We start from the raw sequence: 18,412 nt of genomic DNA on the forward strand, positions 1-18,412 counted from the left end.
AGACATAAATTGTCTTCGACTAGATTTTACGTATTTTTGTCCACTCCGAAATACTTGCATGCAGCATAAAATGACAAATAATCTTGTCAACCGCATGTCAAATTGAATCAAAAACATACAAAATGCTAATTTTTTCCAAAATTTTCCACGACTGTTTTCTCAGAAAAATGCGCTTACCAAAATAATAATATCACCTAGGAGAGACATTGAGCCATTGATTTTATTATTCATTACAATTCCATTTCGGTTCCCTCCATTGAATTCTCACGACAAGTGTAAATGGTAGTTGAAATAAAGAATGAAGAAAAAAAAACCTTTTTATATCATTTTATGAGTGATACATTTCATACAGTATCACATTATACCTACTGTGTTGTGTGAAACAATAGAAGAAGGAAAAAAAGATGTGAATAAAAAGGGACACCTGAGGAAAATGAAAATGAAAATAGAGAGATTTAAAGGTGAAACGCATATGGATCATTAAATTTGTCATTTGTATTTTACTCTGGCATTTTTCCAGCTTTTTTATTGGGTTCTGGTTTGGGATGTATTCAGGAATAAATTTCCCTTTCTACGGTGATTTTCAAGATTTGATAATATTTCTTGATGCCTCTAAGGGTCAGACACTCTAATGAACAGTACTGTACATTTCTGAGAGTGGCTGAGTGTCTGACCCTTGGATGCCTCATGCCCAACTCATTTTTTTTTTTTTTTTTTAAATAAACTTTTTATTCATTAAATTTTTAACTTAATTATGTACAAAGTTTGGATACATTTTATTTGTATTTAAATTTTTAAAGGATTCTGGCTTATCGCATTCATCACTTATTTTTTGATTTTAATTTAATTTATGTTGTGGTTTATTCGGTGTTTCGCGACGCAAGACGAGTGTTGAAATTCAATGGATAGTCCTCAATAGAGGGTATAGTATGTATTTGATATCCTTTCATCCAATTCTCAAGAATTTGTTTTGTAGTAAATTGATGTTTGTAGATGTGTTTTTGCCATCCGTTCAAATGCTGGACAGCCGTATGTGAAAATGGGTCTCACGGCTAACTTGTAGATGAGAAGTTTGTTTCGAACGTCTAAATGTGAGTTTTGCTGATGAGGGGATAAAGTAGTCTTAGTGCATGTGAGCCTGTTGGTCACATATTCTACATGCTGTTTTAAGGCAGTCGAATCATTCCCAGATATTTAGCTTCGGTTTCCCATTTGATGTTTTCGTTGAGGAATTTGATGTTGTCTCTAGGAATGCTGGAGTACCTATTGTGATGAATAAGGCTAGTCGTTTGAACCATTTGTTCATGTAGTACAGTTGTTGTAATGTGTTACAATATCGGCTGATTTTCTGCAGAATGATACAATGCAGTATCATCTGAAAATATTGTTAGTTGTTTCTCTTACAATATCATATGTGTAGATTTGTAGAGAGTTGGTGAAAGCACCACATTGATGGTACTCCAAATTTGATTTCATTGGTTTCTGAGAACTGAAATAGAATGAGAAATTCTTTCACTTAGGAAAGATCTTACAGTTTTTATAAGTGAAAACCCTAAATCATAAGAGTCCGTTATGGACTCTGTCAAATGCTTTCTCCAAAGGAAGATCATTCCTGTTGATTTCTTCCTTCTTAACATTTATGAGTTGGTGATGTTGATCGTCCTGTACGAAAACACTTTGATGTTGTTATCCTCCAGATGCTCGTTTATTCTATTCACAATATTTTGCTCACAGTCAAGCTATATAACTTCGTTTGCTGGTTTGCCAGGTATCGGGATTACTTTAGCTTTTTTCCAAACTTTCGGAAAATAGTCAAGTTTGAACCACGTGTTGATGGATGAATATATTCGAAGCCTAAGATTTGAGGAGTAAACATCGTCTAATCCTGGTGCTTTAGGAATTTCTTACATTTGTAAGTTCTGTGCAGTCACTATTCCAATGCTTCCTTCACTGCGTTGTCTATTCCTGGGTATGTACTGGGTTGCATGGATTTTCGTGAGACGAAAATAGTCACTGAGAACGCTGGCTTTTTCCTTATTAGAAACGTTCTATCTGCATCAATCAACGGTGCATCGATTTTGAACCTTTCTTGCACTTTGCAATCCTCCAACTGTTTGGTTTGAAATTTCTGAAAGCCGCTTATTCCAGTTTGTATAGTTCCTTAATTTTGTCTTTGATGACTTTCTGAAGAATGTTTAATTCAGTTTTGATTTATTATCTCTGCTAGTTGCCATCTTCGTCGAAGACTTTTTTCGTCCTGATCTTTGATTTCTGGTGTGAGCTTTGTCGATTCAAAATCTTTTTCTTCTTCACTGGTTTCTGGAATCCATTGAGTTCTGAGAATACTTCGAATGATGTTCTATCTCCTCTACGGTGTTGCATGGGTTTTCCAGAGTGCTGTCTTCGATGCGACGAGTTATATACGATTTGAATTTTTTCCATGGCAAGTCATATCTGTAGGTTGTCTGTAACTTGGATGTCCTGATTTGAAAATACACAGCGCAATGGTCACTCATTGCCTCTGTGCATTTTAGTTCTGTAGTGTTCAGACTAATCATCAGGTCGAAGTTGATACTTTCGTCGGATTTCTGGACAATACGTTGGTGAAAGTAATCATGAACTCCCCGGACATATCCGTAGTATTGTCCCGGCTTTGTTTGCTACGGACACTCTCGATGTTTTGCATTGAAGTCTCCGCAGATGTAGTAGTTTCCTCTGATGGATTTTGTTGATGTCATCTCTTAGATGATCGTCTATTTCCCTTCCTTTGCTTCCTCCTGGAAGATAGACGGATGTGGCAGCTTATTGATTCTTGATGAAGACTTTTATTCCGATGCATTCTATTTGCTTTGTGTTGTAACTTGGTTGAAGCTTTTTTAGATTTCTTTTGACAATGATCGCAACACCGCCTACTTGGTCTAAGCGCGATGAATTACGTAGTCAGGATGCGAGTCTACTTTGGAGTTTGGTTTTAGGAAATATGCACGCAACATCAACGTTTTGCATGCCAGTCGAAAATGCTAACATCTTATCTGCAAGGCTGTTAGCATTCCAGTAAATTACGTTGATTCTTTGGTGACTAATCCATGTTGACTCATGTAGATTTTGGCAACTTTTTGGCCGATGGCTTGTTGTACCTGTTCCTCTTTTAGGTACTCTGGCTTTTTGGTGATGATTTCGATGAATGAGTTGATGAAGAACATGCATTCATCGATGCCTTGGGCCCTTTGTAACCAATGAAGGTTCATATCGACCTTGTTTGTTTCTTAGTGAATTGAAGTCTAGGTCCATAATTTCTACAACCTGCGTTGAGTTCTGTTGGTGATTGTTATTGGTCTTTGGCTTTGACCTGTTGTTATTTCCATTTCTTCGTGATTTCCCTGATTTGATTTCTGTTGTGGATGATTATTTTGCGATTTTATGGTGACTGGTGCGGAGGTCTGGTTTTCTAGATGACCGGTTCTGGGATACTCCTACTGGTCTTTGTGAGTGTAAATGGATCAGATCCGCCTGATGACCTGCTAAAGATGTTGGTGGAGCGTCCAGCAGGATTTCGTGGAATCCTTTGTTGTTCACCTATCATTTTATCGTTCGTGATTTAGCTTTCCACATTTTTGTTTCCAGTTGCATTCTATGAGATTGCTGTATGTATACACTTTAGTACCTGTGTTGGTGTGAATCGAAATAGTAAGAACAGGTTTTTGAATCATGCTGTTCAATAAACAGATTAGTGGTTTGTTACAACCTGAGTTGTCCATGACCAAACTGCAAACATTTCGAACAGAAAGAAGGTCCGTTACGCCTGTTGATTTAAGACACAGTTAACCTTTCGAAGGTTACCTTCCTGTAAACGAAGGTAGTTCTGGTCGTCGTCGGATTTCGTGTCTCCTTTGTTTCATTGTCATTTTGACATTTTAACTGGTGATATGGCATTTTCCAAGTCTACGATCTCCATCATTGGAAGTTTTCATTGGTTCCTGGTTTGCACGTAGGTAGTTGTTTTTCTCTGAGGATTTGATGAATCTGTATTCAGTTGAATGGAGTTGATCCTTTTTGACCATTTTCAAAACTCCTGGGTTGGTTGTTGATCTGGTTCAAACCTTCTGATCTCCTGTCCTCCACCACTAGTTATATGGATCGGTGGTGGTTTTGGTTTCTGCTGTGATTTCATGATGATGATTTTCACTTTGTTTTGGTTGTTCTGGTGCTTTGCTGTTATCTCCGCTGAAGTTGAAAAATCTGTCATCGTTTTGGCATGAGAAGTCTTGTTTTTTGTTGTCATCAATGCTAGCACTAGATACTCTTTTTGGCTGGCGTGAAGATTTCAAGTTGGCTGCGACGTTTTTCTGCCCTTAATGGTTGGACGAATTGATCTTGTTGTCTGTTTTGTTTTGATTTTCCATAATGTCATGTTGCTTTTCGTTGTTTATATCCTCGGATGAAGTTGTCACGGGTGCTGAATCTTGTTGTTGAGATAGGTTGTTTTTCCGAAAGTTTTTGGTTACTTTCCTCGTTGTTGAGATTTGTTTTGTTTCTACCATTTTGCCGAACAAGTCAAAACACGTTTGAACAAGTTGAACTGAGATTCGAAACTTTAATCTCTGTTGTTGTTATCTGGAGCTTTTGAGAATTTTGAATTAATTGCGGAGCGAATTAAAAACACGTCTGTTCCCTTTGGCGGACCGATGTGAACTGCCTTGATGCCCAACTCATTGCTTTGTTTCAAATAAGCGCAAAAAACTAGAAATGGAGATGGCTGCGATAAGTCCATTTTCTCCCTAATTGTTGTCTACAGCACACAGTTACATCACTGTTGTTCCTAATAGCTTACGAAGCTATCAGATGCAAATTAAATACTAACTAAATATGAGCAAAAACTTTTCGTATCACAAAAAGTCAATATTAACTAAATGCTAAACTACATTTAATGAATATGTATTATTAAGGTACGAGAAAGTTCCACAAAAGAAAAATATTCAGTCATGCACATCAAATGTTGATCCAACTGAGCATCGAGAGAGCTGAATAATTGCTGACAACTGTTTGAATCCCGAGGGATATAAATGAAGAAGGAGTCTTAAGGGATCTTTTAAGTTTTTGTCATGGATACATTCATTAACATCAAGAGGTTCGTCTCCGTGGCCGAGTGACACAAATGAAGGAGGCTCTGCTATGGAGAAACATTGCGGCAGTTTCTAATTGGTGCTAATAAAAGAGCTTTAACGGATCCTTAAAAACTCCTTAGTTGAGCAATCTGCATTCGTATTACTCGAAGTAGTGAAGCTAACTGTCCGCTGAATAAAGATAGCTGGCTTTCACTTGATGTTAATAAACATATCCATGACGAAGACTTAAAGAATAAGTGGCGGAGCGTTCATCATTCCTGTCACTCGGGAATAACATAATTCAAAGTTGAATCATTTTGAATCATTCACTTGCTTGCTGATTTGGGTATGTATCACTAAACTTGCAGAAGTGCTCACCTAAGGGATTTAATGGCTTAAACTAATTTACGGTTGGGATAGGAATCCTTAGAGTTTTTTTTGGATAGATAAGTATTTGGATAGATATCTCAATATAATGAGTTTTGCTGGCTTATTGTATATCCCGTCCTTATGTATTACATCTTGATCTATGCATATCTGATGAACGAAGCTGAGATAGAAGAATGCTTAGAATCAAAATTCAACAATTGGCCTTTAGTTAGCTCTAGATAAACTACTGTCTTGGTGCAGGTTTCTGTTGGCTAGACATTGATTTTTCACATTTCTGCAGATTGATGCTGAACTTTTATTTAAAATATATTACTAATGGTAATATTACTTACTTACTTCATTATTGCATGATTGCAGATCAATTGTGATCATTTTCCCCATTGATGTCGACTAAAACTAGGTCTATCGCTAGCAACCGCTTGCCAAGGCTCGATTCTTAGTGCAATAATGTCTCTATCGACAGCTTGCATTCATGAGTTAAAGGACTTTCTTTAAGATTAGGTAGTATAATTTCTTGACCTCAGAGTGTGGCCGTCTCAAATTCAGTATTTCGACATTAGATTGTCGAAAAATTTGAACATTTCAAACTCAACTTATTTTAAAATAAAAATTTACGTTACGAAGAAAAGTTAAAGTAACGGTCAAAAAAATTTGAATTTTTTGAAAAAAAAAAAGAAAGGTAACGGTCGTTTTTTAGATAACACATCTCTGCTTGACCTCATTAAAAAACTTTCCAATATCCTGTCATATTTTCAAAATTAAACATTAAACGATTTTCAATAAATCATAAAAAAAATATTGAGTACCATCATAAATATCTACCAACCTTTTATCCTCCATACTCGTATATTCTTCATTTCTGCTGGGAAAAAAAATCAGCAAAATTCACATGAGAATGTCGTTTAACAATAAATTTTCTAGTGGTAAATTTCAATTAAAAATTTTTTTATATATACCCTTGAATCTATATATTGGCATTTTACTCGATCTATCTATCGCTCCTTTTTTCCCACTGTTTCTATTTTGTGCTTCCGACAGCGTTTTAATTAACCTTTTTCTCATGCTTTTACATTAAATGACTGTAAAATAATGAAATTTATCTCGTTAAAAATAAGTGTTAAAGTTGAAACAGAAAGAAGACTGAAAATATCGAATAGAAATTGAGAGGAAGGAAGGAAAGAGCGACAAAGGCATTTCGCCTTTTTAATTTATTGTCTTGGTTTTTGTGTGTCTCCTTATTCGGGGTGTGTATAGCGAATATGTTAGAATATATGTACAGTACATCCGCAAGACTATATTACAGGATGCAGGGATGTTTACATTGACTTTCAATTTATGGCTTACGATGTTTAATTGACTGTACAATGTATATACATTTATCGATGCTCATGTTGCACATGCATTAAGCAATTAGTTACTGATGTAAAGTCAATTAAATATTCATACATTGCATGGGGTGTTGATATGATATGAATCCCTGCAATTTGAAAGGTTCCCGACCGCACAAAGCCATCAAATTAATCTTAAACTAGTATATTGAAACAATATTTACGGTATTGCTGATCGGATTCCATTGAGAACGATAAATAAAAAAAAATATATTCCAGTTAAAGTATTTAACCGCTTCATTGATTTATGTGTCGTTACACCCCTCTTCTCATCTGACGTTAACATCAAACCGTCTAACTTTATTTACTACATATACTCGGAATCCTTTTCTCTTCCATTACTCTTTTCTTTCTTTCATATAACATATCACAATCTATCGCTTTAGATTATTTTGTTTCGATTTTTACTTCTTATTTTTCTATCTTACAACTTTTTTTGGGAGCAGTTTTGTGAATGTGAGGTGTGATCAGTGTTGCAGTTTGGACTTCTAGGCATATTACCAACCTATTACGTACTCAAACACGGTTAGCCACATATTGAAATGAATTGAAATTTGGTCCAAATTAAGGCAAATGAAGCAATAAATTCGATTAGAAATCAGTAGCATCTGATTAGCAATTAAAGTCATCAAGAAGAATTACTTAATTCCTTTGTTCCCGAACAGCACAAATTGCTTGATCGATCAAACATATGACACCAAATAGGGATGACTTTGCCCCTATGTATTTGTAATTCGAATGTAATTTGAACAAAATCCGGAACCATGCCCAGAATCAAGTTCGACGTGACTTTGGCATGGTTCTGGACTTAAACGAAATCCGGAACAAAGTCTAAAGTCAAGTTCGGCGTGATTCTGATTTGATTTCAAATTTGGATCGAATCTAGGATCATTCCAAAGTCATTCTAGTCTGGTGTTAGATATTGGATCGATTAACCGACTTGTACTATTCGGGGTTGATCTTACAGATAAATTGTGACCCATTACCCTATTTGAATCAACCTATTTTCAACTCTAAAACACGATAGGCTTTTGGGTAGATTCGAATATTAACCAAGAGATCATTCACAAGGGGGAAAAGGGGTGTTGGGAGTCAAACATATATTCACCCCTAGTTCTTAAGGGGATCCAGATTTTGTTGCACCTTTCCTATTTAAGGATCAACGTTAAGACTACCCTAGCATCCAAAGAGATTGATTTCAAAAGCAGTGTAAGGTCAGAACAACACTCAAGAGCATTCTCATCTGCTATATTTAAGGTGAGCAAGCTCTAGAGAGCAAAAACTCTGTCTGTTAGGGCTACCAGTTCCTAAAATTTCAAAAAGCGCTTTCAATATCCACACATTTAATCTCATCCACTTATTAACTCCCGTATTGTGTTTTTCTCGATAGATGCCCCAAGAGCTTGTACATCTGCCTTTCAAATCATGATTTTTTTCCCCGCTGTCTGTCTTTTTTAGTTGAGTGTGAAAAATTACTAAGGGAAATTGAAAAGTTCGAAAAACTGTAAATTGATTTTTGTTTGTGGTTCTTTCATTGTTGATTTATTGTGGTAATGGATATCCGAAAAATGTTGTTTGTTAACAAAAAAAAAATAATTAAATGGATAACAGTAAATGTCTGAAGTGTCATGGTTGATCATGAAGTGGGTAGAATGTGATTTTTTGGAATTAAAAAAAATGTAATTTTGGAGATTTTTTTAATTTGTTTGATAAAATTGTTGGAAATAACTTAGTTAATTGGACGACAAATTTAGAAATGTTTTTTTGAAGTCGTTTGAAGGCTTTTTTAAGGAAATTTTTTTAATTAATTGTGATGAATTTTGTTAGTTTAATTTTGACTTTTCCTTCATGTTTCCAACTATTTAAATAATATAAATATAAATATTAAGCTCAAATTAAATAGGGATACCTAGGATACCATAGGGCGGTACAAATTAAAAAGGTTTCACCACAGAGCTTTTAAAGCTTCTTTAAAGCTCTTAACCAGCAATAGAGAAAGATTCAGGAGCCGACTGAGGAAGGCCATGAGTCACACTTGATCTGTACGGCCAGCGAAGTAAGTAAGTAAATTAAAGCACTTTTATTAACACTAAATAGTAGCTGCCTTAATTTTCCATCCATTTGGCTTAAAAGCTCCATTACTTCAATATTAAAAATGCATAAGTTGGCTTTACATATTGGATTTTTCTAATTATTTATTTAAATTTGTCTATGGATTCTTATAACATGTCAAATTTTCCAAAACGCACCATTCGTTCCAGCTTCCTTTGTAGTATTTTACACTAAAATCAGTAAAAAAAAGGCATAAATATTTGTAAATTAATCAAAATATCAACAAATTAGGTAAATCCAGAACTCGAAGTCGACTCGATTCTTTTATCCGATGAAGAAGACCAAATAGAGCCCATATGGAGGTTGCTTCCATTTGGTATAGTAAAACGTGTTTAGCGGAGCTTTAAAAGCTCGGGAATGAAGTCGAGTCGACTCAAGTCGATTTTTAAGATTTTCAATACAAGTTTCGTCGACTTCAAGTTCTGAGTAAAACTTACTTTGTATATCCCTTAGCAGTGATTTGTTCGTATGCCTTTTTAGCTCTTATACCTTTCTTGCATAAGAAAATGATGGAATCATTGAAATCAGGCTTTGTACTGTTGTAAGTTTGTTGATATTCTTCTGGACTCATATCAAATGTTGCTTCAAGATTAACCACTGAAATTTAAGGATTATAAATAAAATTCAGTTCATTTGTCTTTCTGTGTGTCATTTTGGTGTTAGATCCGATTTTTAAGTTGAAATTTCTTAAGCCCCGCCTCTTTTAATTCCTATAGAAACCCAACTATACGGGATTTAGAAATTTCTGGCCGTCATGCTTGACGAGATTGTATCCTAGTTATTAAATATTTGACCAATCGGGAGCACCCTCTCAAGACCGAGACCAAGACTGCCTATTCTCGGTTTTGAGATTGAGACAAAGACTTCCGGAAATTCTCTTGTAGACTCGGTCCCAATCCGGATATCTTGATCCCGATTTCGGTCCCGATTCAGATCTCAATCTCGGTTTCGGTTCCGATTTTGATCTCATAAATTCGTTGAAATCGAAACTATTAGAAACCTCAATGACGTACATATGACAACTATGAAATTATAATCAACTTACTTTGCACGTTAGTTGCAACTGGATATAATCCAGTCTCAACAAGTTCAATTTTTTCTCTTACATCAAAAAATTTATTTTCTGAATTGTTAAAAGCCTCTTTAACTTCTTGATAAGACAATATTTCATTAGCACTGCATGTTGTAAATATCAGGCAGGAAACTGATAACAAAATCGTGAATTTTAAAAAATTGTTCATTTTAATGCGAGAACTATACTCTTCGACGCACGAAATCGTAATGATTTGATTCTCAAATCTGTGATTATTTTTAAGCGATAATTGATTAGAGATGAGAGAATTAGGCTGATTATGAAATTAACTGTTTCATATTCACACTAAATTTTTAATTTTGTAGAATATATTGTTTTTCATATTTTTAAGATTCGTAGTCAAATTAATAAAATTTGTGATAGAAACTCGGAAGAATACAGCCCAAACAGACAATGAGAATGCTCATATGGAGCCGTGATACCAACCTGACCTTGTTTGTTGTTTGTTAGGGTTATTAAAAAATAAACTTTAGCTGTGTTCAGGGATTAATTTTCAAAGCTGCGCGCGTTGTAAGTGTTATAAGGTTAATCATATGTAGTTTAACAAGTGAGAGAGATCGCCAGACTTAGACTCTCGGTCATCTGCTGTATTTTTGTAAGAAAGCTGCTGTACTTTTCTAGACGAAGTCAATTTTCCAAAAAGTCGAGAAACTTTGGAAATTTTGGATAAGTAATTTGGATTTTCCAAAAGTATCCCGATATTTTGCGAAAATCCTCCAAATTATAGTAGAATCTAACTATCTTAGACCTACAAATTATAGTTTAATCCGTATCCGAATCATTCCTTTAATACTATTACTACTATAGCCAACATAGACAGGACTTTGAGATTCTCAATACTCATTATTTTCACAATTCAGAATTATTCTGGTCGAGTCTCGAACCCATGATCGTTGTATCGGTGTGCAACAATTTAGTCCCGAATAGCGAAACTACTACGCCACCGAGCTATTGTGACTCACCTAAGCGTAGTTAGGTACATAAAGACCCAAGTGTCAGAAATGAATCATATGCAGTCATATGAACGTCAAATTTAGGCTAGTTTCATTTGGTGCTAATTAAAGAGGTTTAGTGGAGCTTTTAGGTTTCCGTTGTTGAGCTTACTTCATTTGTGTCGCTCGGGAGATTATATTAAATTCAATAAATTAATAATTATTATAAAATCGATCATAGATAATGAAAACAAATTAAGTAAACATTCTTGAGTTGCACAATGCTAGTTATAGTACGTAGAAATGAGTAAGCGATAGAGCATCATCAAAAGTTGTCTGGGATCAATGCAAACAATATTGAATGTAAACTAATAAATAGATTATTAATTATAATTCTCAAACTAGATTTAAAGTTAACAATACTAGTAGTTTGATAGATTATTAATGTATTATGAGTTTATGATCTCATTATTATGAGTTTAACATAAAATTAATTTGAATATCATGTAATAGAACAAAAAAGTTTTTAATTACAACAATCAGCAACAATGTCGTCAAATTTACCACATTTCAATGTAACAAAGCAGTTCCGTTGTTTGTAATAAAAAACTATTTCAACAATTGTGAAATGAAGATTGAAATAAACATAAAAGTTGTTATTATTCTCATACACATGTCCTGAAGGAATTTCACAGTTTTCGCGTTCAACTTGATATGATACACAAAAAAAAACTACAGCACTGATTTTGATGCATTCATAGTAGAAATGATGTGAGGAAAAAAATGAAAAAATATTTATATACGAAACTATTTGTTTGCATGACATGATAACACGAGATTGTGATTAAAACAAGAGCTTCATTTAATTTCGCTTCAATTTTTTTTGTGTGGTTTTGTATTGCACAGCAACACGAACGAGGAAAAAAGTATGTGATTCAATTCAACATAAGGATGCATATTTAAATTGTGAACAGTTAAAGCTGTTCAACCAGATGAATATGCTAGTTTTCTATGCAAAAAATGATGATTTGTTTATTCAATAAAAGCTTGATAAATGCTTTGTTAGATAGTTTAGCATAAATTGATATCAATATTGCTAGCTAGTGGCATACAGGGTGTACAAGGTGCTTAGTAGTTATGAATTAATAATATTGATAAAAACACTACTCATTTCCCTATACTTGATTAGCTTAATTCCAATAAAATGTATAATTCAACAATAAAGCTGCTTTTATCAAAGGAAGTCTCGTCTACGTTCACTTACTCTTTTCGATTTATAAGTTCCTCCGAGCGTCTAGATGATAATTCTTTTCAACTTTCATTCAGAATGCATTATTCTACTTTCGTGTGACCTTGTTTCTTACAATGAGATGCTAGTGCCGACTTTTCTGGTTGTTATGGCTTAAGAGCTTGCTGCTGCTCTTCTTTTGATGAAGCTTTAAATCACCCACAGGCCAGAACACCCACGCAAATTTTCCCATAACCACAGAAAATGAAAATCACGGGTTTCCAGAAACACCACTTGTAAATGTATGTGGTGATTAAAATCACACGTGTGATTTTATCTACCATTAAATCGACTAAATACATGACTTTATGAAAGCACTACATTCCAAAAATTGACCTGCATTTACAGCCTGGTGCATCTGGAAACCCGTGATTTTCATTTTCGGTACTTATGGGAAAATTTGCGTGGGTGTTCTGGCCTGTGGGTGATTTAAAGCTTCATCTTAGTTTAAAAGTCTTGAATGGACATTTTGCCTTTTTTTGTGCACAAACTCATCCGAATAGTTCATCTAGGTTAATTGATCAAAAATCCGACTCTAGACTGGTACGGCTCTTACTTGGTAATGGATTCAATTAATGTAAGATATCGGTTAAGTTGTTTTCTTCCTGAATCCATTTTCATTGACTTGGTCTGATACAACGATAAGAACTGTTCAATGAGTACTCTATAGAGAAATAAGGGTTAAATGCGCTTTGTGGGGCGCTCCATAGCAACCTTGATAGCTCAGTTGGTAAGTGCTCCTGACAAGTAATCGAGAGGATATGGTTTCGAATCCCACTCCAGGCTATGTTATGGAGAATTGTGTTAGTTTACTCTGGTACTCCATCAGCCTTATGCAAGTCTGCTGTTGGAATTTGGATCGATTTTACCAACTTGTCATACTTGGGTCACATTTATGGCTATAGGATGGCTGTGGACACAAATAAAAGTTTAAGATGATTATCATATGTTCTCAAAATCAAATAAACAATAAGCGTTATTAAACCATTATCTATGCATTCCTAAACAACATCCATGTCTATTTCATCAGATGTGATTAAAGTCACGTTTCTGCAATAGAAATATTTGCATTTAACGAAAAAAAAAAAGAAGAAATAAAATGAAAACGATGTGTTCGCAAATATGAAACATGTTTGCATGTATACAAATACATATTCGTCTATGGTAGTTATGATGTCGTGAGCTAAAATGGATAGAATCAAATAAAAATGTTAACAGCATCAGCAGACAGCCGCTGGTGTTTTCTATACAACAATAAAAACATAGAACATATTACTATGATAGATGAAAGAATATGAAGAACAAGCCACAGAACATGAGGAGCAAAAAAAAAAAATTGCTGATAAACCAATCAATTATTGACACATATTGATGTTGGATGTACTGTCTATTTTCTATATAAACATAAATATTTTTTCGCGTATCCCACAGACATGTTATATCAGTTAGTCCTATGCATATGCTGTTTATTTACACAATATGACTAAAGTTCAATAACTTTTGACTTTGTCGAAAGGCATACATGTGAATTGTAGCATGAATCAAGCATGAACAGTTATAACAAGATTGAAGAATGTGTCAGAAAAATCAGAAACTTTTTCGCATTTCCTTTCCCTTCCATCGTGGAATTTTCACTCTTCAATTAGATTGCTCCAGCACCTCCGCATCGGAATCAATAAAGAATATGAAGTAAAATGAAACCGACGAGAAGAAAAAAAGGAAAAGTTTTTCCATTATTGCTGTGGCGTTGAATATATTTCATACGATTTATCAAATATTAAATCGTTTTATGGTTTCCTGAAGCTGCTATAGTTGTGCGTATTAAGTGGTTTGCTGAGATGACTTCTGTGTTTGATGAAAATTTGAAATTTTTTTTTCAGACATGTGGCGGGAATGGAATGAACAATTTTAATTGGATTTATATTGATCTTATAAAAATCTGGATGTTTTGAACGTTTTGGGGTATGAAGTTTGGGAATTTTTGGTAATCTTGGGGCATATTTGATTAACTTCAAGGTTTAACATATCGAATAAGCTTCGATGTATTAAACAAGTCATTAGAGATTAAATTTGCGTTTTATCTAATAATTGTGTAGGTTTATCTAATCAGTACTGTGAAGGTTTAAGGTAGCATAGTGCCATATTCGAGTGCCTGGGTTCGAGTCCCATTCGGACTATGATTTGACAGGCGGTGAAATGGCATCAGTGGCCTAAATGGTAGAGCGTTGGCCTTACGTGCCAAAGGTCCTGGGTTCAATCCCAGGCCATGTCTAATTTTCGAAGCTCTTTGTAGTTATGAAGCTCGGTTCGTGTGTTGGGTTTAGTTTTGAGCTCTTTGACACAATGTGTCTCCACTGCTAATACAAGGATATACTAGTATTTGGATGACTTTCATTAAAATACACGAATTGAACTAGGTACATTGCAGGGTACATCAGCTTATGACGTACTCGTGTTTTGCAATGTAAGAGCTTGATGGTTCGGATCTTTATTTTTTGGAAACTATTTTTTTGGCTTGGAATTTTTTGGAACATATTTTTTTGGAATTTAATTATTTGGAACATAAAATTTTGGAATATCTTTATTTGGAAAATAATTTTTTGGATTTGTTATTTTTTGGAACGGATTTTTTTGCATTATTTTTTTGGAAAATAAATTTTTGGAAAAACCTTTCTTCCGAAAATATCTGTCTTGGAAATTTTTATTTGGAAAATATTTTATTGGAAAAACTTTTTTTGGAAGAGATTTTTTTGGAAAGTTCAAATCTTTCTACTTGTATTTTCATATTGCTGTTTATTTTTGGCGGATTTTTTGCATTCAACAGTACTACTTAATGTACATATTTTATATGAAAAGTTCTCTAACTTTCAGTAAACAGAACAAAGGTGACTTTTACAGTACTTTTTGGTTTTGGATAGACTATTTGACTGCGAATTACTGGATCTTTTGTTTTAAGTTTAAATGACTCGATTTAACTGGATGCTAATTTTTTGGTCTATAAGTGATCATTTTACTGGATTTTGTTTTATGGTAGGAAAACTGATATATATTAGTCAATTACAGATCGCAGGTTCAAAAATGCGCATAAGTCCCATCGACGACTTTTGCAATTTTTACAAAAGTTTCATGTATAATAAAAATAGCCAAAAAGATATTATGTCTCGGTATTTTGTTATTCTGCTTGGTTGAAAACTCTTAAGTATCTGTGTTCAAACATAGTAAGATTCCAAGTTTATTGTTTTCCTTTTTTAAATGAACATGCAGGACGGTCTACCTTATGTTACTAAGTACTTGTCAAATACTCTGCCAAAAACCAAATGCAATGTATAAGTCACTATTGTTCTCTAACTGGTAGAGACTCATATAAAATACAGTTGTCCTGATGTTGTCCTGATGTCACGATGACATTGGTGTTCGCGGCTTTCTGCCACTCAAGTTCGTTATCAGTTGATACAAATTATTTTCCAATAAATAGCTTCCATCCAATAGCTAGTCCGCCGTTCGGAACTGTAGACTTTAAAATCTAGGCTATTAACAAGTTGATGTCATATTTTCTTCAATCAACGTGGTCTTACTTGTAGCAATATGCTTTATATAGTTTAAAATTAGAAAATGTAATACCCAAGTAGCACAATCGAAACGTATGGTAGCCGTATTGTGACAGCAAGACCTAAGGATGCCCTTATGGCTATATGCATGACAGTTGATTTTAACCTACTTTTAAGCCAAATAATATTAAAATTTGACTGCAAGAGCACTGTCACACAGCCGTATTGACAGGAAGACCTAAGAATGCTCTTACAGCTACTTGAAAGTTGATTTTGGCCTACTTTTAAGCCAAGAAACATTGGAACTTAATTGTGCTGTTTGATGAGCACTCCTGAAAGCTAGAACTATAACTTTCCTATGCTAAAAAAAGCAATTTTCCGCCCTATCTCTGTCAAACTTCTTTGAACTCAATTTCCTCATTTCTGATTTCGCTTATGAAAAAAATAAATTTGATGACAAATACACGAAGCTATATAAAAAGAAAACTTTTTTTTTCTATTCTCACACAAAATCTACAGCAATTTATTTCCATCAGAAAGAGAAATAACAGAAAGAAAAGGCAGTGTTTGATATTAAGCACATTGAAAAAGTAGAAAGAGTTGTTGATTCTTGTGAGTTTTGACACTTTTACGAGCTCTTGAATGATTCGATCCTTCATATAGATGGCAATTCCGCATATTTTTTTTGTGCCTCCTCCTGTTTCATGCGTGAAATGTCGCTTATTGTTTATGTATCGAATTTAGTGGTTGGAAATGAAAAATTGCAGACATGAAAAAATGATTTTTTTTTCTGCTCCCGCGTCTATTCACTCGTGTACAGCACTCAAAATCGAGGTGTCGAAAGATTTTTGTGTCATGATTTATACAAGCACTAATATTGAAGATTGGATAGATTGTATTCTAGGTTGGCACGTGATGATAAAAAAAAATTCAGATTGCAATTCCATTTTTTTTTTCTATTTTTTGAGGATGTGGATCACATCTACAAAGGAGTGGCAGGAAATGAATGATGTTGCAATTTAATTTTTCTAGCTGTTTTGTGTCGCAGACACCTTCCGACATGATTCAATGCAGCATTTTTTTTAACTCTAAATTAAAAATTGGAGCTTAAGGGATCGTGTTGGATATTTATCAAATGACATTCTTAGCTATTTTTTGTGTTTTCTCGTTGTTTGATTTCAAACACTTAGTTGACGAAAATTTTAATCAGAAAATGCTTTGTGGGGATTGTTTATAAATGATGGCGAATTTAGGATTGTGATTTAACTTTTTCATAAAGTAGAGCTTGAATTCGAGTTTTAAATTATCAAATCTGAGTCGATTTCTATATCACTACGAGGGTATTTAGTACCGGTACTAAAATATATGTAGAACCAATGCTAAATAAGTACCTATTGGATTTGGCAGGACTTCTTTCTGGAGACGGACTACAGAAGTGTCAAGACTCAAATGGAGGTCTCTTTTTAGAGTGCGGATATCCTAAACTTTTCCAACTATGGTTCAATAAGACATTGCTGTTCAAACTGTGTGTCGCGGCATATCAGTGTGTGATTTCGTTTGTGGCTTAACACTAACTTGTCTAAAAAGGCACAAATATTTTTGTATTTCACTGTAATACGACGATATTGATTCAAAAAAGCCTAGTTTGATTCATTGACTGACCCGCAAAACACAAGTATTGAAAGAGACAAAAAATCGTCGCTTGGTCATTCTGACCGAACATCACAACGTGTTCGCTAGGGCACCGATTATGTTACTGTATTCCTGGTACGAAGTAAGTTACATTAATGGCACCGTAACGGCTGATTTTGGTACCCATTTACAAAGATAAACATTCAGTTCATCATATTGTGTCGCTCAAACCTGACTCTGGTCCTAGACCAGTGTCAACTTGTGTGTCACCAAAAGTTTTTGGAAATGCCACTTACATGTATGCGATGTGCTTTTTCGGTCGAGGCTTATTATTAAAGTATGTCTGTGAAAAATAAAAGGTTGCCCACCACTGCCTTAGACCCTTTCACCGTCTGCCATCCGAATGAGTGATACACAGCTTCAACTACTATACCATCATAAGCACTTGATCCCACATCATCAACTCTATTTGTCTTCGTACAACAAAAACTTTATAATAAATTGTTTTATTTTTCTGCAATTTTTATTAAACAATTTGAAGAATTTTTTATATTGTTTAAAATGAAGCATGGATAAAGTTTTATAAGCTTTCTATAGTCTGTTCATCATATCATTATTAATATCAATGTGATAATCACAATAACTCATTTTTTGATACTTGTATGTCTACACATCTACAAGTGGGCTGTTAAATGACAAAGTTTTTCGTCTATCCAGAAATTTTTTAACAACAAAAATTCTCAAACTTTTTTATCCGGAATGGATGTACAAATTTTTCTATCTTATAAGTATCATAAACACTTATGTGAGACATAATCCAGAAAGCAAACAGATAACACTTATGTTTAGCGGCAATAAGATTAAATCTTGTTTATTTATCCGCTATACTTTTAGTTTGTCAACTTGCGATGTTCTTCTTATATC

At 34.3% G+C, this 18,412-nt stretch overlaps 1 protein-coding gene across 1 annotated transcript; it reads right to left on the reverse strand.

Annotated features, from left to right (window-relative positions):
- Positions 1 to 9,060: 9,060 nt before the first annotated feature.
- LOC139089010 (rhodanese domain-containing protein CG4456-like) lies at positions 9,061 to 10,261 on the reverse strand. Its single transcript, XM_070638422.1, has 3 exons — positions 10,041 to 10,261; positions 9,433 to 9,592; positions 9,061 to 9,165 (listed from the first exon to the last, which is right to left on the reverse strand). Exons 1-3 carry the CDS (start codon positions 10,234 to 10,236, stop codon positions 9,093 to 9,095), a joined length of 429 nt encoding a protein of 142 aa, XP_070494523.1. The 5' UTR covers positions 10,237 to 10,261; the 3' UTR covers positions 9,061 to 9,092.
- Between the last annotated feature and the right edge of the window lie 8,151 nt (positions 10,262 to 18,412).

This window comes from Chironomus tepperi, unplaced genomic scaffold, assembly GCF_022539635.2.
Source record: "Chironomus tepperi strain 1889 unplaced genomic scaffold, CSIRO-AGI_Ctep_v1 contig_12, whole genome shotgun sequence".
In the NCBI taxonomy this organism is placed as follows: domain Eukaryota; kingdom Metazoa; phylum Arthropoda; class Insecta; order Diptera; family Chironomidae; genus Chironomus; species Chironomus tepperi.